At 43.1% G+C, this 22770-nt stretch overlaps 1 protein-coding gene across 1 annotated transcript; it reads right to left on the bottom strand.

The window, feature by feature from the left end:
- Positions 1–5818: 5818 nt before the first annotated feature.
- LOC132104461 (thioredoxin-interacting protein-like) lies at positions 5819–8030 on the bottom strand. Its single transcript, XM_059509939.1, has 6 exons — positions 7760–8030; positions 7319–7394; positions 7088–7235; positions 6565–6924; positions 6168–6482; positions 5819–6075 (listed from the first exon to the last, which is right to left on the bottom strand). The coding sequence occupies exons 1-6, from the start codon at positions 8013–8015 to the stop codon at positions 6028–6030; spliced, it is 1203 nt and encodes a 400-aa protein (XP_059365922.1). The 5' UTR covers positions 8016–8030; the 3' UTR covers positions 5819–6027.
- Between the last annotated feature and the right edge of the window lie 14740 nt (positions 8031–22770).

The raw sequence follows: 22770 nt of genomic DNA, 5'->3' as shown, positions 1-22770 counted from the left end.
TCTTCACTGGACGCGGCAAAATGACCATTTCAAATAATTAGTACTTTGTGCCAGGACTTAATTAATGGAACGAGGCATCAGCTTACCGACGGGGTTTTGTTTTGTCATGTCACGCCACACTGCATCCAGTGTAGACAGCATCACTGATTATAATGGGTGGTTACCGCACAAGTGTAGACACATTAAGAAATATAATTCAGAATTGGGTGCTCTTTTTGTACACTTAAGTGACCTTTTATATCATTGATGTGATATTGTCTCCAAGTAAAGTTTTTAAAATATATTTTTAAGATTTGATGTTCACTACAAGACAAGTGCACATTCGGTACAATTAAGCACTTTTCATTCGTTTGAACCAATACTAATATTATTACTAGTATAAACATTGCACAAAGGATGCCATGTCCACCATCTCTCTGCAACTTAGTCCTGGACCTCTTGAGCAAAAGCAGTCCAAATCTGCACCCGGAAATTTTGGGACATCATATTGGACAGCAGTGTGCTGCAGGGCTTTGTACTGAGCCTGCTGCCATAAACCCTAATAACCTAAGACTATGAGCCCGCTGCCATAAACCCTAATAACCTAAGACTATGCAAAACAAGGAATTTGACTGTTGACTTTAGGCAGCATAGCAACTTGTTATTCTCTGCACATCAGTGGTGAAACAGTGCCAGGTAAACTGTCCTCATTTTATAAACATAATTCAGAAACTGCTTAACTGTATGTTACAGCCCTGCCCCTTTTACCTTTGTCTTTCAGAATCAGAATCAGAATGAGCTTTATTGCCAGGTATGTTCACACATACGAGGAATTTGTTTTCATGACAGAGCTCCGCAGTGCAACATAACAGCGACAGAACAAAAAACACAATAAGGAATAAAAAATACAAAAAAATACAAATAGGTGGGTAAGGATTGACAATATACAAATTGACAATGTATGGCAGGTATATTAAAAAGAGCATTTATGTATGTACATGTATATTATGTGGAAAAATTGTAACTGTACGCTAAGTATGTGTGTTTGGATAAATAAGTGTATGTGTATATAAATATAAATATAAGTAGTATAGTGTGTTCCATGTATGTACATGTATATTATGTGCAAAAGATTTACGTGTACGCTAAGTATGTGTGTTGGATAAAAAGTGTAGTGTATATAAATATAAATAGTGTAGTGTGTCCCACAGTTATTATCAGCTGTTCATAAGATGGATTGCCTGAGGGAAGAAACTGTTCCTGTGTCTGGTCGTTCTGGTGCTCAGTGCTCTGTAGCGTCGACCAGATGGCAACAGTTCAAAGAGGGAGTGTGCTGGATGTGAGGGGTCCAGAGTGATTTTAACAGCCCTTTTGCTCACTCTGGATAAGTAGAGTTCTTGAATAGATGGGAGGGTTGTACCGATAATTCGCTCAGCAGTCCGGACTACCCTCTGTAGTCTTCTGAGGTCCGATTTAGAAGCTGAGCTGAACCAGACAGTTACTGAAGTGCAGAGGATGGATTCGATGATGGTGGAGTAGAACTGTTTCAGCAGATCCTGTGGCAGGTTAAACTTCCTCAGCTGGCGAAGGAAGTACAACCTCTGCTCGGCCTTTTTCACAATGGAGTCAATGTGAATGTCCCACTTCAGGTCCTGAGAGATAGTGGTGCCCAGGAACCTGAATGACTCCACTGCAGTCACAGTGCTGTTCATGATGGTGAGTGGGGGGAGTGCAGGGGGGTTTCTCCTGAAGTCCATGATCATCTCCACTGTTTTGAGCGTGTTAAGCTCCAGGTTGTTGAGACTGCACCAGACAGCCAGCTCTTTAACCTCCTGTCTGTAAGCAGACTCGTCACCTTCCTGAATGAGGCCGATGAGTGTGGTGTCATCTGCAAACTTCAGGAGCTTGACAGAGGGGTCCTTAGATGTGCAGTCATTAGTGTACAGGGAGAAGAGCAGTGGGGAGAGAACACAGCCCTGGGGAGCTCCGGTGCTGATTGTACGGGTGCTGGATGTGTATTTTCCCAGCCTCACTAGCTGCTGCCTGTCTGTCAGGAAGCTGTTGATCCACTGACAGACGGAGGTGGGCACGGAGAGCTGAGTTAGTTTGGGCAGGAGGAGGTTTGGGATGATCGTGTTGAAGGCAGAGCTGAAGTCCACAAACATGATCCTCACATAGGTCCCCGGTCTGTCTAGGTGTTGCAGAACATAATTCAGTCTTTTGTTGTGAGATTGCAAGGACAGAGGCTCCACCTTGAGGGGCGGGACTCCTGTGTTGATTTTGGGCTGCACCTGTGGCACTCTATTTAAGAATGTTGGATTTTGGCTTACTCTTATTTTTTGTTTTTTGATACGATACCGATATTTTTTGTTAAAATTGTAACGATATCGATACCAATACGATACTGCTTATAATTTTAAAAGTGTATGAGATTTTTCAAAATAATCTTAATTTAATATATATATTAATATATATATATATATATATATATATATATATATATATATATATATATATATATAAATTTGCAGTTACCATGGCTACAAGAATGATGATTTGTGGTGTTATTGTTAAAACCATGGGTAATTTTCGTAAGAGAACTTGAAAAAAAAAAAAACTTTCACAGGAATGTGCCTGAAAGTGATAAATGGGCCTCATTTTTACCTAAATGTTTTATAATTTATTTTAATATATATTAAAAATGTATAAGGTGTGCATTGTAGCTGACACCTAAATGAACACATTACAATTGTTTTATGACTGCAAGTCTTTATCCTCAAATGCTTTTGAGCTTCAAATTTGTGTTTGAGCCCATGTGAGCCCATTTTTTTTTTGAGCAACTGGGATGGTGCCCCCTCTGGGATTTGGTGCCCTACGCAGACTGCGTATTCTGCGTATAGGGAGCGGTGGTACTGCTGTCATCTTTCACGCAAGCCGCTACCGTACATGCCGTGTTGTGATGGTGAATGGCACATTGCAGACCAATCGGTGTTAACGTCATACCACCGCGTCCACGAGACCTTTTCTTTTTATATCATACACACACCGTCCCGATTGGCCTGCACACACTGCTTAAAACATTTAGTTATAAAGAAATTATAAATATAATTAAGTATCGATACTTTGCAGAAAATATCGATACCAAAATAGAAGCTTCTGAGTATCGATATATCGATACTGCAGCATCGATGTGCACATCCCTAATTTGAAGTGGGTTTTGTTTATCGGACACAGTGTGTACAGCTCATAAAGGCCTGGCATGATTGCTAATTTACATATGCTGCACTTGCACAACTTCGTTCTAAAATCTTTGTCAAACAGAGAATAGAAACTAGGGTAATCAGCAGTATAGTATTTAACCCATTAGGCTGTCCACTCTGACTTATGATATAAAAAATATAGACATCTGTTGAAATGATATGTCTTTGATGTGTTTTGGATGCTTTTATGCTGGTTTCCCCACAAGGCAGCTTAACTAGCTTAACAAAATAAGACAAGACAAGTCACAGTATAATACTTCTGTGAAGGAACTAAAGGACACTGGGGACATTCACTCTGTCATGTAACACTACAATGAATTTTATGCCATTTAGAAAAATAACAATTATACATTTTTGAAACAAACTAGCACACATAGTTTTGTCAGTTACACACTCTGGAAAAAAACACACCAATGTGTGCATTCTGGAGTATACCAATATACAAGAAACTTTGGGTTTGTCAATCTAACTGTGTATCACGGGCTGGTTTCATTTCCTGGGAACCACATATTTCATACTGATATAAAAGAGAGGAGGACAATGGGCTGAAGCTTTAATTATGGGAGGGTTTCCTGAGGCCGGAAAACAGAAAGGGCTTGAGGGCGAGGGTGTAGAGAAACGGGTCATGAAACGGGTGCCTTGGACAAGATAAACAGTTTTGCCCTTATCAGTAATTGCTCTGCAGGAGAAGAGCACGTCTAAACATATGCTTCATGCGCACAAGAAAGTGAGCAGCACAAAAATGACGTAAATGACTTGACCCCTCTTCAACTCTTCAAGACTACTGTCAGGAAAGCTGCTTAAGTAGAAAAAAAGCGATTAAGAGTGGTTCTGATTCGTGTGATAAGGTTTGAATAGGATTCAGAATGTCTCAAATTTGGACCAAAATATAACTTTGACATATTTGACCAGTAACAAGCTCCTGGAACCCTAACAACAGCCCTGGTTATATTGACACCAAGCCTTTTTTATGGCAGTGAACAGATCATTTTGTTTGCCTTGAGCTAATATAAACATCCATGTCTGTTTATCTTGCATTGATTCTCAGCTCACTATTGGTCTCCAGTTTCCACATTTTAAATCTTATCTTTAGCCAGCCACTGAAAATAAACACTTAACTTTTGAAAAAAGCCGAAACTATGGATTTTCCAAGAGATTTTTCCAACAAGCTGTGTTGTATTGGAGAAAGAGAACTTTAAAGCGGTGCTGTGATGTGTTAGCAAGTCCTCTCCTTTTGACACTGTCTATTCTCACTGTATAAAATAAATTTTTGCATTTTCTAAAGAAAATATGAGCACGTTTGCATGTACAAAACATGCCTCCGATGCCAATGCCAAGTGCATATTTGGATGGTCCAGTTACTGGCCCGAGTCAAGAGCTCACCTACAACTTCTGATTTACCTTTAACATGGGGTTGTTTTGCTTGTTTTATGATCTAAGGTAGAAGTCTGATTGGTTTTAAGTAAGCCACATGATCTGAGGTTGTGATTAATGTCTGAAGAGTTTACTTCATCAAAATCCTAATAGTGATTCTTATTTAAGAAAACACCAATAGTTAATTATCATAGTACTCTAAAGACACAATTATGTCTGTTGCAGTGACATGCATTCGATCTTTAGTAGTGATTAATAACTTAACAGTCAAGAGTTTCAAATGTGTGGTTATCATTTAAGAATACTTCAAATAAACAAAAGGATGCAGAAAAGATATCATAAAAACCTTTATTGAAAATGAGTCCTCATAAAAAAAACACTTTACCGTAAGATACAAAAATTATATTTTGATCATTGCAAATTTACAGTTTATAATTACAGTAACAGACATTTTATATTCTATAAAAAACAGAAAACGGAACACACAAACACAAAGTTCAGGAAGATCTCCCCAAGTGAAATGTTCATCACAATGTCTTAAGGATATGTCTACACAGTGCAGCTTCTGGTCTCGCAAATGAACGTTGTTGGGGCTCAAGTCCAAAAAGACCCCAATTTGGCACAAGTTCATTTTTGGCCTAATGTTCAAGTCCACAGTGGAAGAAGCAACATCAGTGGAGCCCTTTGTTAGGACAAGGTTTTCAACGCCATTACAGTACAGAGTCTTGAGTTGCACATGCAATGCTTGATTAAAAAAGATTAATATCTTTGGAGAGCACATTAACGTAACCTCACGGCCAGCATAAAATCAAACAAATGTGTTGAAGAATGTTTCTAAAAATTTAATCTTTCAATGCCGCAGGAAAAAAACAAAACAAAAATAAATTACAGAATGATAATGAAAATGATGAACTAAATGCTAATGTTATATTGGGGACTACTGGAAAGTACATGACCACAAATGGGGAAGTGTATGTGTGCTTAAATGGCTATAATGCGGCACAATCAGTTTGCACTTCAGCAGTTATCTCATATCATGAAAGAGCTGCTCAAACACAATGAAATACAGCACGCCAAACAGTCCACGTGCCCTCTTTCAGGCCCCCGAAACAGCATCAGTAATATGACAGAAACACATTAAATTTGACTGATGCATGATATAAGATGGCTGTCAGCAAAGCAGGCATAAGAGAGCTCAGACTTCACTCCTTCTTCCTCTGAACTTCGACTAGCTCATCCTGCAGAGGGGCCACTCGGGCCCAAAATCCTCCGCTTCATCTTCACTTCCACGCGTCCATACGACACTTCTCAAACCAGCTTCTATCCACATAGTGAAAGCCTGAAGTGCTAAGAGTGGAAAAGAAGCCCATTTATGATGGGCAACAGTTCACTTCTAGTGCTCTGCCAGATTTGTTCAGCAGACAGGAAGCATGCGGGAGTTCCCGTTGTATTCCTCCTCCACCTGAACGATAGAAGAACAAAAATGTGATTAATTTTATATTGATATCCAAAAGCGAACTGTGTTCATTTTGTATACAGTAACTATACACTCACCTCAGAATAAGTAGGGAGTGTGGGGAACTGGAATTTGGGTGCGTTCATGAAGATGGGACTGTCTCCGCCATCATAGTCATCCAACAGAGGTGTGAGAGGTTGGTCCAGGCTGCAGTCACGTGTAGTGTCACAGTAGCTTGGTGGGGCAGACGAAGGCATCCGCAGGGACACCCAACTGTTCGATGCATTGCTGACAGAACCATCCTGGCTGCTCATGCTGTTGGTGCGGCTACCAAAACCATTGTAGGGTACCGTCCCAATGACCAAAGGCAGCTCCAGAACCAACTTATCACTGCCTGGGATGTGCATGTAAATCTGTAGAGAACAAAGGAGCTCTAAGTAAGCATTGGGGATGTAACACATTGCTACTATAGTTATTGTGAAAGGCAACACTCACCATAAGTGCATATTCCACCCGAATGATGTTGCAACCCAATATGGAGGGCTTGATCTTGGGCACACGGATGCTCTTGCCCTGCCAGGCGTCACACATGCCGGAGATGATGTGGTTGCCACGTACTGAGGAGAGTTTTTGCCTGAAGACCTTGGTGCGGCCGTTGGCCTGGTAGGTGTGCTTGGCGATGATGGCCGCTTTGGGTACCACGATGCGAGAGCAGGTGTTCTCAAATTTGGCATCTATGGAGATTTCTTCACCTTCGCAGAAGCCACGCCTGTCGATTTTGGCGTTCAGAGAAACCTGGCCGTCTGGGATGAACATGCAGGTGACCTTCTTCTCCTTCATGCCTCCGGTAGGCGACTGTTGGATGATAAAACAGAAATGATGAGGATATGAATAATGATGTGCTGTCTCTAAACAGACAAAGAACTACCAATGAGTAGAATTTGAAAAAGACTGACCAGAAGTGAAGACATGATTTGTGGCCTACAGCTCAACTGAATTTGTGATATGAGGAGCTCACCAGCAAGTCTGGGGTGTTGACATCCAAGGGCTCCTCAACCTCAAAGTGCCTCCTGCACTCCATGGCAGGCTGAGCGGGGCTTTCCATCAGAGCCTTCACGAAATATTGAACGAACCCAAACTTGCCCTTATAGGAAGACACCAGTTGTCTGTTGGGAAAATAACACATTAATTAATTTTCCAAGACTTCCAAGGAAATTAACTCCAGGAGATTATCATCTGGAAAGCTCACCCTTGTTGAGGAAGCTCAAAGCCAAAGGTGTATTCGTACTTGTTTCCAGGACGGAGAATGACTGAACCATCTGTGTCTGTGAGAAGATAAGCATATATAAAGTTTAAAAGAGTTTTCAACACAACACATGAGACTCGATGCAAACAATGCAATCTCCCTTACTTGGAACTATGAGTATGGCTTTGATTTCAAACAACAGCTGTTAATTTTTTTTTTATACATGTTTTAGCATCTGAGATTGAATATAGGACCCCTTTTAATAAAAAAAAAAAAAAAACCGAATGTACTTGAAATGCAAGTTTCCTTTAAAAACACTCAGTGTTTATTTCTCTTCACAATGCACTGCCTCATTAATTCATTCCAACATCAGCATCAATCTCATCAAACGCATCTACCAAAGCAAAGTCAGCTTCAAAAGCACCGCTGAATCTTCTAACTCACCTGTTGGTTGGTCATCCAGGTGCACAACCTCTTCATACTTCAGATAGTCGACTTCTTCACGGCATCTCTGTTTGCCTTTAGCGTACTCCACTTTAGCGCATCCGACGCCCAGGACCTTCATGACCGTCACCCTGGTCACCTCCAACACCTCCACCAAGATCTTCCCCGACACTTTATCTCCACTGCAGTAAAAGCTCTTGGATGGGTCGTTGAAAACGATCTCGAAGACCTTGACTCTTTTTGTCATCGCCACCATTGTGATTTCTCAACAGATATTAACGTAATGTAATTTATTCCTTCACAAGTGCTTCCAATCCGCAGCCAAAGTTACTTAAAGTATAAGCGGGTATGGACTGCAGCAAACTAGTGCTTTGTTCAAATTCACAATGTGCACACGCCGTACTCGAATGATCAGTAAAAGAGCTTGTTTGCGTACGCTGGGCAAGGCCGGGGTTTTATAGTCAGAGTTTGTGCCAGTGACTCACTATGCTTGTTTACCACTTCAGCTGTTCATGTGGAAGTGGTATGCACAGCATGGCTCAGCGCATGCACAGCGCTCCCATTGGTCGAAATTCGATGTTTGGGTCGTCCTGGCCAATCAGCGGCCAGAAGCGGCGCGTGGACACCTCGTGGCTGAGAGCGCCGAGCGAATGCACAGCAGCTGCAGGAAGAGAGGAGGAGCGAGTCTGGTGTTGCCAGGTCCGCGGTTTTAACGCAGAATTAGGCTGATTTAAACACTTTTGGCGCGGGTTGACGCGACCCCAATAAGGTGATATTTATAAACTGAGATGCGAGTTTCACCAAGGGAGGGAAAGTTTATTTCACCAGCCGGAACTTGATTTTTTTAGAAGGGGAACCCCCTCGAAATGCCTTTAGGCTAGTTTTGATTAGCAATTGGGAGGGATTTGTTGCGAAAACCTGGCAACCCTGAGTCTGAAGATGAGAAGTCTGAACAAAGGAGAGGGATGTTGCAAAGGCATGCCCAACCCAACAATTTAGAGAACCAATGAGAAAATCGACCGAAAACGTCAGGAATGTGTGTTACGTGCACCATTTCGATGTACTAGAACACACAGAGTTTTCACAGAGAGGAGGAGAAAGGCGGTTTTTCCCAGTTTTTAAGCCTCTGCTGGTACAAACTAGATTAGCAACATCCGCTGACTAATGAGAGAACACTTGACTCTGTTGCCAAGATTAGAGCTGAACTCGGAACTGCATTCTACTTGTGCTATTAATGAGTATTTACACATCTATGTATACATACCCTTGCTTTTTATATTTATATGGCAGAAATAGTGTGCGGTTCAGCTTTTGCATGATTTATGATGCATATGTTTTTTTTATGATGTCAACAAGTTTTTCAGAGGTCCCATGCACCCCTGCCTTCGGGAAAGATGGGTTTTGTTATTTTTGGATTCTTGTATTTAATATTAAGATACTGTAGGGATATGATATGAAAACACCCATGTCATTGTGTGGCCTATAAAGGGATGTTTCACGCAAAATCATTTAAAAATCATCCTTAACACACCCTCACGTACACACCCAGTCCTGGATGCATTTCTTTCTTCTGGTGAACATATAAGATATTTTAAAGAATGTGTGCAACCAAGCAGTTGCTAACAGCCATTGACTCCCATAGTATGAGAGGGGAAAAACATCAAAGGGCACTCGCACACACTCTCGTACAAACTTCTTTCTTATTTATTCAGAGGTATTTTCTGATAAATTGTTTACAAATAATAATAAAAAATGTGGAGAGATCTTGAGAGCACAAAAGGCTAATGCACATTTAATTATGGATATGTGTGTATGAGGCTCTCTGGTGCCTGGACCTTCGTAAACACATAGGCATGGCTCTCCAGTATTTGAAGTGCATACCATATTGAGTTAAATTTTATAGAATTTATGAGTAGCAAATTATTTCATTTAGGCTATCAAATAATGCTTACAGTACAGTATTTTTTTTCTTCAGGCAGTGTATTTGAATCTGCAGAATGAACTTGTGAAACAGCTGTGATCACATATTCTATAATAATACACTGAGCTGATAGTTGCACATGGTGACTTTAAACAGGCTACACATACACAGGCTACACACACACACACACACACACACACACACACACACACACACACACACACACATATATATATATATATATATATATATATATATATATATATATATATATACAGTACAGACCAAAAGTTTGGACACACCTTCTCATTTCGAAGAGTTTTCTTTATTTTCATGACTATGAAAATTGTAGAGTCACACTGAAGGCATCAAGGGCTATTTGACCAAGAAGGAGAGTGATGGGGTGCTGCGCCAGATGACCTGGCCTCCACAGTCACCGGACCTGAACCCAATCGAGATGGTTTAGGGGTGAGCTGGACCGCAGACAGAAGGCAAAAGGGCCAACAAGTGCTAAGCATCTCTCGGGGGAACTCCTTCATATGGGAGGCCGTTTGAGGCGAAACCCATTGAAAACTTGTGATACACACTGAAACACTTGTCGTACAAGTGAATCACTTGCGATACACACTGAAACACTTGCGATACACACTGATACACTTGCGATACACACTGAAACACTTGTGCCTACAAGTGAATTACTTGCGATACACACTGAAACACTTGCGATACACACTGAAACACTTGTCGTACAAGTGAATCACTTGCGATACACACTGAAACACTTGCGATACACACTGAAACACTTGTGCGTACAAGTGAATCACTTGCGATACACACAAACACTTGTTCGTACAAGTGAATTACTTGCGCATACATGTGAAACACTATATATCTTTGCAAATATATGAAAGACATGCGGTTACATAGAAACTCTTTGCATATGCCCGGTAATCGCCCACGTACTGTTGTGCCTGCACAAAGACTGCACTTTCAAACATTCTCGCGTGTGAGCATAAACATTTTCAGTGTGTCCGGAAGTCGGCAGAGACTGTCGGTTTGGGCGGTCACTTTTGGCTGACTTATTTTCGGTAAGTTTTGACTTTTCTATTTTAGATTTGTGATAACAACTATGTGTTCATTTTGATGGTTTGATTATTGCATAGACGTTACGGTTCAAAATTATCTGAACGTGAGTTTTAATCACAATAAGGTTAACGTCGCAATCATTAATGTGCTGACTGCCTGTGTGTGTCCTAGCTAATGTTAGCCTTATTTAAAAGTGTCTAACGTTTACGTTAGTAGTTTTATATCCACTGAAAATTTTGCAGCAATTATTTGATCAAAGTCTGCAACAAAGAAGGAATGTTTCGAAAAATGCAGTACCAGATGGCAGGTGAATTTGGATACCAATTACGTTAAACATTGATGTGTAGCAGCAAGTGCTTGAATGAATTCAGCCATTTTATTTTAGTAAGCTAGCGGTATGAAGGTCCGGTCACCTTTTTAATGAAAATAAAATGTAATGTTTTTAAAACCCAACGTTAGACAACAGCCTTTCACGGCTTAAGTGAAGGAGGATTTGGGCTGAAGGTTAGCCCAAAGTTAGCATCAGTAACTTAGCTTCATCCTTGTGCATCTCAGACTAGGAGATGAAGCAAAAACCGTTAACTTTAAACGCAATGGGCGGCAAGTTGTTAAAATCTGCAGAATACTGCACACAAACAAACTGCATGCAGGTATATATGCAGAACAGCTCCTCCTGCTTGTAATTCACACAGTATTGACACATTATCAATCTGTTCACAGTACCAAAGCAGACGTGAAACTGTCATCCACAGCCATATCGTGTACCTCGCAAGAAAGAAGAATAGCTATTTGAAGATTGCCCGGTAAAGCATAATTTTTTTTGTCATAAAAATCATTTTTAAGCGCAAGTGAAAAAGTAAGACACAAACATGAAGATTTTCCACTCAGCAATGGTCCAAATTATGTGCAGTCACAACTTAAACGTAGTCTGGATATTACAAAGGGTTTCCTGGCACTGTAAAGGTGCAGAGTCACACAATGTATGGTTTCGAACAACATTCAATTTATGGGTACAATCTGTGAATTGCATCTGTCTTGCACAATGTTCTACTAACTTTTTTACTTATGTTGAATCAAGGTAAAACACATTATGCTGAATTTAACAATGTGAATTATGTTAAGTAATTTTTAGCATGTTCGTTCTGCATTGATAATGAATCTCTTTTGTATTTGTTTCTCAATAGAATTGTTCTTTCTTTTTTATAAACTGTATGCAGGAGGACACTCGCAGTGATGCTGCTGAACATATCTTTAAGATACTGGGCATCCATGGTGCTGATAAAGAGGATCCAGTCGATGTGTCCATCATTTTGGAAGGCAGGGAGATGTTTCCAGGATGCGGCAGTACTGCTAAAGCTTGCACACTGCTGATGGGGCTTATTTATGCCCTCAACCTGGCATACCCCCCAATACTGCGCTACACCTTTGGGATGTTTCACAAACATTTCCTGGACCTGAATGGTGTTAAGATGTCCCCAAAAATGCAAACTTTAAAGTTGAAGTTGCTCTCCTAAATGCTATCAACATGGTACGTGCTGTACAATCGAGGCTGTTGGTAGACTCCAAATTACATCTCCATCGCAAAAGTTTTTACAAAATTTTGACTACTTTTTACTTCTTGAAATGTTTTAATGTGTTACGGTTTTAAGAGCATAAAGAGCACTTAGTGTCGGTTTGAATGCTGTCATTGCATTAAAGGGTTAGTTCACCCATCCATCCATCCATCTTCTTCCGCTTATCCGGGGCCGGGTCGCGGGGGCAGCAGTCTAAGCAGAGAATCCCAGACTTCCCTCTCCCTAGACACTTCCTCCAGCTCTTCTGGGGGGACACCGAGGCGTTCCCAGGCCAGCCGGGAGACATAGTCTCTCCAGCGTGTCCTAGGTCTTCCCCGGGGTCTCCTCCCAGTGGGACGCGCCCGGAACACCTTCCCTGGAAGGCGTCCAGGAGGCATCCGGAACAGATGCCCGAGCCACCTCAGCTGACCCCTCTCGATGTGGAGGAGCAGCGGCTCTACTCTGAGCTCCTCCCAGGTGACTGAGCTTCTCACCCTATCTCTAAGGGATCGCCCAGCCACCCTGCGGAGAAAGCTCATTTCGGCCGCCTGTATCCGGGATCTTGTCCTTTCGGTCATGACCCAAAGCTCATGACCATAGGTGAGAGTAGGAACGTAGGTTGACCGGTAAATCGAGAGCTTCGCCTTGCGGCTCAGCTCTTTCTTCACCACGACAGACCGGTACATCGACCGCATTACTGCAGAAGCTGCACCGATCCGTCTGTCAATCTCCCGTTCCATCCTTCCCTCACTCGTGAACAAGACCCCAAGATACTTAAACTCCTCCACTTGAGGCAGGAACTCTCCACCAACCTGAAGTGGGCAAGCCACCCTTTTCCGACTGAGGACCATGGCCTCGGATTTGGAGGTGCTGATTCTCATCCCAGCCGCTTCACACTCGGCTGCAAACCGTCCCAGTGCATGCTGAAGGTCCTGGCTTGATGAAGCCAACACGACAACATCATCCGCAAAGAGCAGAGACGAAATCGTGTTGTCACCAAACCTGACCCCCTCCGGCCCCTGGCTGCGCCTAGAAATTCTGTCCATAAAAATCATGAACAGAACCGGCGACAAAGGGCAGCCCTGCCGGAGTCCAACACGCACCAGGAACAAGTCTGACTTACTGCTGGCAATACGAACCAAGCTCCTGCTCTGGTCGTACAGGGACCGGATAGCCCTTAGCAAAGGGCCCCGGACCCCATACTCCCGGAGCACCCTCCACAGGCCGCCGCGAGGGACACAGTCGAATGCCTTCTCCAAATCCACAAAGCACATGTGGACTGGTTGGGCAAACTCCCATGAACCCTCCAGCACCCCGTAGAGGGTATAGAGCTGGTCCAGTGTTCCACGGCCTGGACGAAAACCACACTGTTCCTCCTGAATCCGAGGTTCTACTATCGGCCGGATTCTCCTCTCCAGTACCCTGGCATAGACTTTCCCAGGGAGGCTGAGAAGTGTGATCCCCCTGTAGTTGGAACACACCCTCCGGTCCCCCTTCTTAAAAAGAGGGACCACCACCCCGGTCTGCCATCCCAGAGGCACCGTCCCCGACTGCCACGCGATGCTGCAGAGGCGTGTCAGCCAAGACAGCCCCACAACATCCAGAGACTTGAGGTACTCAGGGCGGATCTCATCCACCCCCGGTGCCTTGCCACTAGGAGTTTCTTGACTACCTCGGTGACTTCAGCTTGGGTGATGGACGAGTCCACATCTGAGCCCTCAGCCTCTGCTTCCTCAATGGAAGACGTGACAGCGGGATTGAGGAGATCCTCGAAGTATTCCTTCCACCGTCCAACGACATCCCCAGTTGAGGTCAACAGCTCCCCACCTCTACTGTAAACAGCATTGGTAGGGCACTGCTTCCCTCTCCTGAGGCGCCGGACGGTTTGCCAGAATCTCTTCGAGGCCGACCGATAGTCCTTCTCCATGGCCTCACCGAACTCCTCCCAGGCCCGAGTTTTTGCCTCCACAACCACCCGGGCTGCAGTCCGCTTGGCCTGCCGGTACCTATCAGCTGCCTCAGGAGTCCCACAAGCCAACCAGGCCCAATAGGACTCCTTCTTCAGCTTGACGGCATCCCTTACTTCCGGTGTCCACCACCGGGTTCGGGGATTGCCGCCTCGACAGGCACCGGAGACCTTACGGCCACAGCTCCGAGCGGCCGCTTCGACAATGGAGGTGGAGAACATGGTCCACTCGGACTCAATATCTCCAGCCTCCCTCGGGATCCGGTCGAAGCTCTGCCGGAGGTGGGAGTTGAAGATCTCTCTGACAGGAGGCTCTGCCAAACGTTCCCAGCAGACCCTCACAGTACGTTTGGGTCTGCCGAGTCTGTCCAGCTTCCTCCCCCGCCATCGGATCCAACTCACCACCAGGTGGTGATCAGTTGACAGCTCCGCCCCTCTCTTCACCCGAGTGTCCAAGACATACGGCCGGAGGTCGGATGAAACGACCACAAAGTCGATCATCGACCTACGGCCTAGGGTGTCATGGTGCCACGTGTACTGATGGACACCCTTATGCTTGAACATGGTGTTCATTATGGACAAGCTGTAACTAGCACAGAAGTCCAATAACTGAACACCACTCGGGTTCAGATCAGGGGGGCCGTTCCTCCCAATCACGCCCCTCCAGGTGTCACTGTCGTTGCCCACGTGGGCGTTGAAATCCCCCAGTAAAACGACGGAGTCCCCAGTCGGAGCACTTTTCAGCACCCCTCCCAGAGACTCCAAGAAGGCCGGGTACTCTGCACTGCCGTTCGGCCCGTAGGCACAAACGACAGTGAGAGACCTATCCCCGACCCGAAGGCGCAGGGAAGTGACCCTCTCGTTCACCGGGGTAAACTCCAACACATGGCAGCTGAGCTGGGGGGCTATAAGCAGACCCACACCAGCCCGCCGCCTCTCACCATGGGCAACTCCAGAGTGGTGAAGAGTCCATCCTCTCTCGAGGAGTGTGGTTCCAGAGCCCAAGCTGTGCGTAGAGGTGATCCCGACTATCGCTAGTCGGAACCTCTCAACCTCACGCACAATCTCGGGCTCCTTTCCCGCCAGTGAGGTGACATTCCACGTCCCTAGAGCTAGTTTCCGTGTCCAGGGATCGGGCTGTCGAGGCCCCCGCCTTCGACTGCTGCCCGATTCTCTAAGCACCGGCCCCTTACAGTCCCTCCTGTAGGTGGTGAGCGCACGGGAAGGCGGCCCCACGTCGCTCCTTCGGGCTGAGCCCGGCCGGACCCCGTGGGGGGAGGCCCGGCCACCAGGCGCTCACATACGAGCCCCAACCCCGGGCCTGGCTCCAGGGTGGGGCCCCGGCTGCGCCATACCGGGCGACGTCACGGTCCTTTTATGTGATCTTTTCATAAGGGGTTTGTGAACCGCTCTTAGTCTGACCCGTCGCCTAGGACCTGTTTGCCTTGGGAGACCCTACCAGGGGCATATAGCCCCGGACAACATAGCTCCTAGGGTCATTCGGGTACTCAAACCCCTCCACCACGTTAAGGTGGCAGTTCAAGGAGTTAGTTCACCCAAAAATTAAAATGATGTCATTAATGACTCCAAACCCGTGAGACCTCCGTTTATCTTCAGAACACGGTTTAAGATATTTTAGATTTAGTCCGAGAGCTCTCAGTCCCTCCATTGAAGCTGTGTGAATGGTCTACTGTCCATGTCCAGAAAGGTAAGAAAAACATCATCAAAGTAGTCCATGTGTCAGAAATCAGAATCAGAATCAGAATCAGAAAGAGCTTTATTGCCAAGTATGCTTGCGCATACAAGGAATTTGTTTTAGTGACATAAGCTTCCAGTAAACAGAGACAACAACACACAGACAAAAAAAAAACAAAAAAAAAAAAAAAAACAAAAAAAAAAAAAAAATTTACTGGAGAATTACAAATTGGCAAATAAATAAGTGTATAAACAATTGTGCTATAGATGATAATGGAATAGGATTGAGTGAGATGCAGGAATGTTCTAGGATGGAGGGGTAACAAATAAATATAAGGATATTGCACATTTTTGCATAAGCATAAGTTTAAGTGGGAAACATTTAACTGTTCATGAGGTAGATTGCCTGGGGGAAGAAACTATTCTTGTGCCTTGCTGTTCTTGTATTTGCGGCTCTGAGGCGCCGGCCAGATGGCAAAAGTTCAAAGATGGGGTGACTTGGATGTGAGGGATCCAGAGTGATTTTCTGAGTCCTTTTCCTCACTCTGGATGTGTACAGTTCTTGGAGGGTGGGCAGAGGAGCACCAATAATCCTTTCAGCAGTCCGAACAGTTCTCTGTAGTCTTCTGATATCTGATTTTGTAGCTGAACCAAACCAGACAGTAATTGAAGTACACAGAACTGACTCAATGACGGCTGAGTAGAACTGTTTCAGCAGCTCCTGTGGCAGGTTAAACTTCCTCAGCTGGAGAAGGAAGTACAACCTTTGTTGGGCTTTTTTCACAATGGAGCCAATGTGATTGTCCCACTTCAGGTCCTGAGAGATGGTGGTTCCCAGGAATCTGAATGACTCCACTGCAGCCACAGTGCTGTTCATGATGGTGAGTGGGGAAAGTGCAGGGGGGTTTCTCCTAAAGTCCACAGTCATCTCCACTGTTTTGAGCGTGTTCAGCTCCAGGTTGTTAAGACTGCACCAGACAGCCAGCTGCTCAACCTCCTGTCTGTAAGCAGACTCGTCACCGTCCTGGATGAGGCCGATGACTGTAGTGTCGTCTGCAAACTTCAGGAGCTTGACAGAGGGGTCTTTAGAGGTGCAGTCGTTGGTGTACAGGGAGAAGAGCAGAGGGGAGAGAACACATCCCTGAGGGGCACCAGTGTTGGTGGAGCAGCTGTTTGACATGAATTTCCCCAGTCTCACTAACTGTTGCCTATCTGTCAGAAAGCTGGTGATCCACTGACAGATAGAGCTAGGAACAGAGAGCTGGGTCAGTTTGGTCTGGAGGGTTGTTGGGATGATGGTGTTGAAAGCCGAACTAAAGTCCACAAACAGGATCCTCACATAAGTCCCTGTTTTGTCCAGATGTTGCAGGATGAAGTGCAATGCCATGTTGATTGCATCATCCACGGACCTGTTTGCTCGGTACGCAAACTGCAGGGGGTCCAGTAAGGGTCCAGTGATGTCCTTCAGATAAGCCAGAACCAGTTTTTCAAACGACTTCATGACGACAGACGTTAGAGCCACAGGTCTGTAGTCGTTAAGTCCTGTTATCTTGGGTTTCTTTGGAATGGGGATTATGGTGGAGCGTTTGAAGCAGGAAGGCACTTCACACAACTCCAGAGATCTGTTGAAGATCTGTGAAAAGATGGGGGCCAGCTGGTCAGCACAGATTTTCAGGCAGGCTGGTGTAACGCCATCTGGGCCTGGTGCTTTTCTTCTTTTGTTTTTCTTGAAGACCTGGCGCACATCATCTACACAGATTTGAAGAGCAGGAGGTATGGAGAGGGGGATTGCAGCAGGTGTTAATGGTTGTGTAGGGAGATGGTCAGAGTGGGTGTTGGGGGTTTCAAATCTACAATAAAACTCATTCAGGTCGTTAGCAAGTCGTTGATTAGCCTCAGTGCAAGGGGATGGTGTCTTGTAGTTTGTGATGGCTCTCAGTCCTCTCCAAACTGAAGTAGAGTCGTTGGAAGTAAACTGGTCTTCCAACTTTTTAGCGTAGGTCTTTTTAGCCGCTCTAATCTCTTTGTTCAGTGTGTTCCTGGCCTGATTGTACAAGACCCTGTCCCCATTTCTGTAGGCATCCTCTTTGGCCTGACGAAGGTGTCTGAGTTTTACTGTAAACCATGGCTTATCATTGTTGAATGTTAAATAAGTCCTGGTAGGAATGCATATATCCTCACAGAAACTAATATAGGATGTTACAGTCTCTGTGAGTTCGTCCAGATCGGTGGTAGCAGCTTCAAAAACGCTCCAGTCTGTGATGTCAAAACAAGATTGTAAATCCTGCTCTGTTTCGCTGGTCCATCTCTTCACAGTCTTTACTACAGGTTTAGCAGATTTAAGTTTCTGCTTGTAGGTCGGTATGAGATGAACCAGGCAGTGATCAGAACGTCCCAAAGCTGCTCGTGGAACAGAGTGATATGCATCCTTTATTGTGGTGTAACAGTGATCCAGTATATTACTGTCTCTGGTGGGACAGGTAACATGCTGTCTGTATTTTGGCAGTTCACGGGAGAGATTGGCTTTATTAAAGTCCCCAAGAATGATTAAAACAGAGTCCGGGTGTTGTTGTTCTGTGTCTGTGATCTGATCAGCGAGTTTCTGTAAAGCTGAGCTCACATGCGCTTGAGGAGGGATGTAAACACTAACCAGAATGAACGAGTGAAACTCCCGCGGCGAATAGAACGGCTTGCAGTTGACAAACTGCATTTCTAGATCAGGACAGCACATCTTCTTTAATACAGTTACATCTGTACACCACCGTTCATTGATGTAAAAGCATGTCCCGCCGCCGCGCGATTTCCCTGTTGATTCTGCGTCGCGATCCGCTCTGAACAGCTGAAAGCCCGGCAGATGGAGCGCGCTGTCCGGTATGGCGTCATTCAGCCAGGTTTCCGTGAAACACAGAGCAGCAGAGTGAGAGAAATCCTTATTTGTCCGAGAAAGCAGAAGGAGTTCATCCGTTTTGTTGGGTAGAGAGCGGAGATTTGCGAGATGGATGCTAGGCAACGGCGTTCGAAATCCGCGCTTCCTGAGTCTGACGAGCGCTCCCGCTCGCTTTCCCCGTCTGCGCGTCCTGAAGCGCTTGATCAGCGCCGCTGCTCCTCCGATAACAATGTTCAGTAAAACGTCTGTATAATAGAAATCCGGAAAAATATCATGTGGTGTGTTCTGCCGAATGTTCAGCAGTTCATCCCTGGTGAAACTGATCGTGTTTGTTAAACAAAAAACAGGAAAAACGAACAAAAACAGTACAAACACTGGAGAGCCAAGCACTGAAGCAGCCATGTGCGGCGCCATCTTGGATCACACACGTGACATCATGTGACATCAGAGGGTCGAATTTATTCAGCATTGTCTTCTCTTCCGTGTCTGTTGTGAGAGAGTTCAAAACAAAGCAGGTTGTGATATCCGGTTCGCCAACGAATCATTCGATGTAACCGGATCTTTTTGAACCAGTTCACTCATTCTGAGTTAAAACAAACCAATATCCCGGAGTAATTCATGTACTCAAACAGTACACTGATTGAACTGCTGTGAAGAGAGAACTGAAGATGCAGACCGAGCCGAGCCAGATAACGAACAAAACATTTACTCATTGGTTTTCGGATCACCAGTAGTTCTTTCGGACAGTTCGATTCAATAAACCGGTTGAAGAAAATGGTTCACCGGTTCTTTTGTGCTCGACGTAATGATGTCATTAGAGATGATTGCCCTTGATCAGGGGTGTGATTCTTCCGGAAAAATCCGGAAATCCGGCCTTTCCGACCTGAAAAAAAAAAAAAAGTGCGGGGGTTGGGGCGGGGAGGGGGGGGGGGGGGTTCGGGTATTGGTAAACATAGTGACCGCTCACCGCTGTCAACGTTTTTTGTGTGTCTGATTCATGTCGTCATTTCACTCCGCAAGTAGTCCAATAATTTGTCACGATTGAAGTTCAAAGTGTACGCGCACCGTTCTGAATGCGCACACACCCAATCATCTACTCACGTGAACAGCTTCAGTTGACTGAGGAAGACCGCGAACACGGGTGATTCATGTAAGCAAATCCAATATATTGTCTTTCATTTTTATATGCAGATCTAGTAAAATTTGACCAATCAATTGATCACTTTTGTCATGATTCCATAACATTAATGTTAAACGATTCTGGGCTAACTTAGCAAAGTAACGCCATGTTGGTTATTGCTTGGTTGAATGTCAACCTAATAATCTTCATCTGTTGTGAATTAGCAATCATAGAAGTCTATAATAAAGCAATGACAAAATGGCTGAACAAAAACACAAGAAAAAAAACCTTTCAAAAATATAGAGGGAAATAAAGATTTTATTTTTAATAGATGTAAAGGACATCATAGAAATGAGGACAAGAAATTCCCAATAAATGGCTAGTTTTCGTGCACGTCAGCAGCAAATCATTGACAGATTTTTTTTGGAATTCATCCCTATTTTGCCCAGGCTTTGAAGCATATGTACCACATTACTCCATTTATGATTAGTTTTTTGTTCAATCATTTAATTTAGATGTGTATTTAATTTTTTCTTCCCTTTTTAATTAATTAATTAATAAATTCATTTAAACAAAAAACAAGTACAATATTTTTAATTTATTATTATACTATGTAAATTATGTCACTGTAGGTGTGTGTGGTTGGGGGGGGGGGGGCGGTTGGGGGGAGGGTTGGGGCTGTCGCCACGTCATGGTAAGTGCACCGTAAAGTTTCCTGCTTTTTTGTCCTTTGCCAATCACACCTATGCTTGATTCAAGCCTTCGGTTTACCTGGAAAAGTTAACAGCTTAAGTCGTTTGTGGATTAATGACATTGGAGACGCAAACCATTTAAAATGATTCAGTTCGATTTAGTGAACTGGTTCAAGAAGATCCGGTTACATCGAGTGATTCGTTCGCAAACCGGATATGACAAACTGCTGTGTTTTGAACTCTCTCACAACAGACACGGAAGAGAAGACAATGCTGAATAAAGTCGTAGTTTTTGCTATTTTTGGACCAAAATGTATTTTCGATGCTTCAAAAAATTCTAACTGACCCTCTGATGTCACATGGACTACTTTGATGATGTTTTTCTTACCTTTCTGGACATGGACAGTATACCGTGCACACAGTTTCAATGGAGGGACTGAGAGCTCTCGGACTAAACCTAAAATATCTTAAACCGTGTTCCAAAAATAAAGGTCTTACTGGTTTGGAACAACATGAGGGTGAGTTATTAATGACATAATTTAGATTTTTGGGTGAACTATCCCTTTAAGTGAATTGTAAGATTCTAATTGGTTATTTGAGAAAATATAATCCCAGATATGTGTTGGATGGAGTAAAATGGATTTTCCTTCTTTAGGGGAAATTGTTGGTTAATTAATACAGTTATTGTAAATGATCCGAGAGGTTACTGAATGTACCATAACTACTTATCAGTTGATGTGAATATGTGAATGTTGACATAATAAACTGTTCAACTTTATTGTATTTATTTGTGATTTGTGAGAAAAGTATTTGATGCAGAGAAAATTATTACATTTATTTGGTAACACTTAAAAAAAAGAAGCAACATTTACATAATAATGGTGAGTAATATAAATTCATTAAACTAAGTAATTCAAAATGTGAAATGGACAGACATTCTAAAATCTACTTAATTCATAACAGTAAATATAACAGATTTATAAAAATTACTTGATATTTTCACATTTTAAAATTAAATTTACTTAATTTTAATAAATACAACCTGCTAAGTTAAATATAATTAAGTAACATTTACTTAATGTATTCACAAATGTTACATTTAGAGTTAAGTACATTTCACTTGATACTGGCATGTAAGTTGTACTTGATATTACAGCAGTAAAATTTACTGAGAAAAATTGAGTGCAAATTGTTACAATGATTTTATCAAGTAAATCCTACAAGTTGTTTTTATCAGTGTACTTCGAAGAACCTAGAATATGACATATTTTCAGTTTTCACACTTTTTTGTTATGTATATAATTCCATATATAATTCCACATTAATTCATAGTTTTGATGCCTTCAGTGTGAATCTACAATTTTCATAGTCATGAAAATAAAGAAAACTCTTTGAATGAGAAGGTGTGTCCAAACTTTTGGTCTGTACTATATATATATATATATATATATATATATATATATATATATATATATATATGGACAACTTGTCCAAAGAATACTTTTTAAATAACAAATATTTTCGGCCTCTGCCTCGATTCTAATGACAGAGACCCAAGTCACGGGAAAATGTTTTCTTCTCCACACATCTGCTCCGTTTACTGGAGAGCAGTTAGTTTTGACCCAGGAGACCATTTACCATGAATATGATTGAAATGTGAATTAGATTTTAATTGTTTGACAATTTAAGAGTAGGCTTGACAAATATTTCAAGAAAGAGAACAACAGTGTCTCCCACTGGAAGAAAAGACTGTCAGGTTGACTGTAATGTAACATTTGCTCCCTCTGCTGGTCATATTTTTTTAATGAAAAATAATGCATTTTAAATAGAATAATATATATTCAAACTCAAACTATATTCAGCTTGGATGGCAGTCATCCTGTTATTATTTAATGATTCTGTGGTTTCTTTTTTCTTTCTTTTTCTTGATGTAATGTTGAAATTACATTGATTCTTTTTACTTCAGTAGAAGGGTTTCACAAATTAATCTCTTATAATCAAATCTATTTATCATTTGTTTTCACTCTTAGATAGGGAATTAAACAAATCTGGTAATGGTAGAAATTCAAACACAAAACTGCTGGATAGAAT

This window comes from Carassius carassius, chromosome 25 (assembly GCF_963082965.1).
Source record: "Carassius carassius chromosome 25, fCarCar2.1, whole genome shotgun sequence".
Taxonomy (NCBI): Eukaryota; Metazoa; Chordata; class Actinopteri; order Cypriniformes; family Cyprinidae; genus Carassius; species Carassius carassius.
This window is presented reverse-complemented; position numbering and strand designations above follow the sequence as displayed.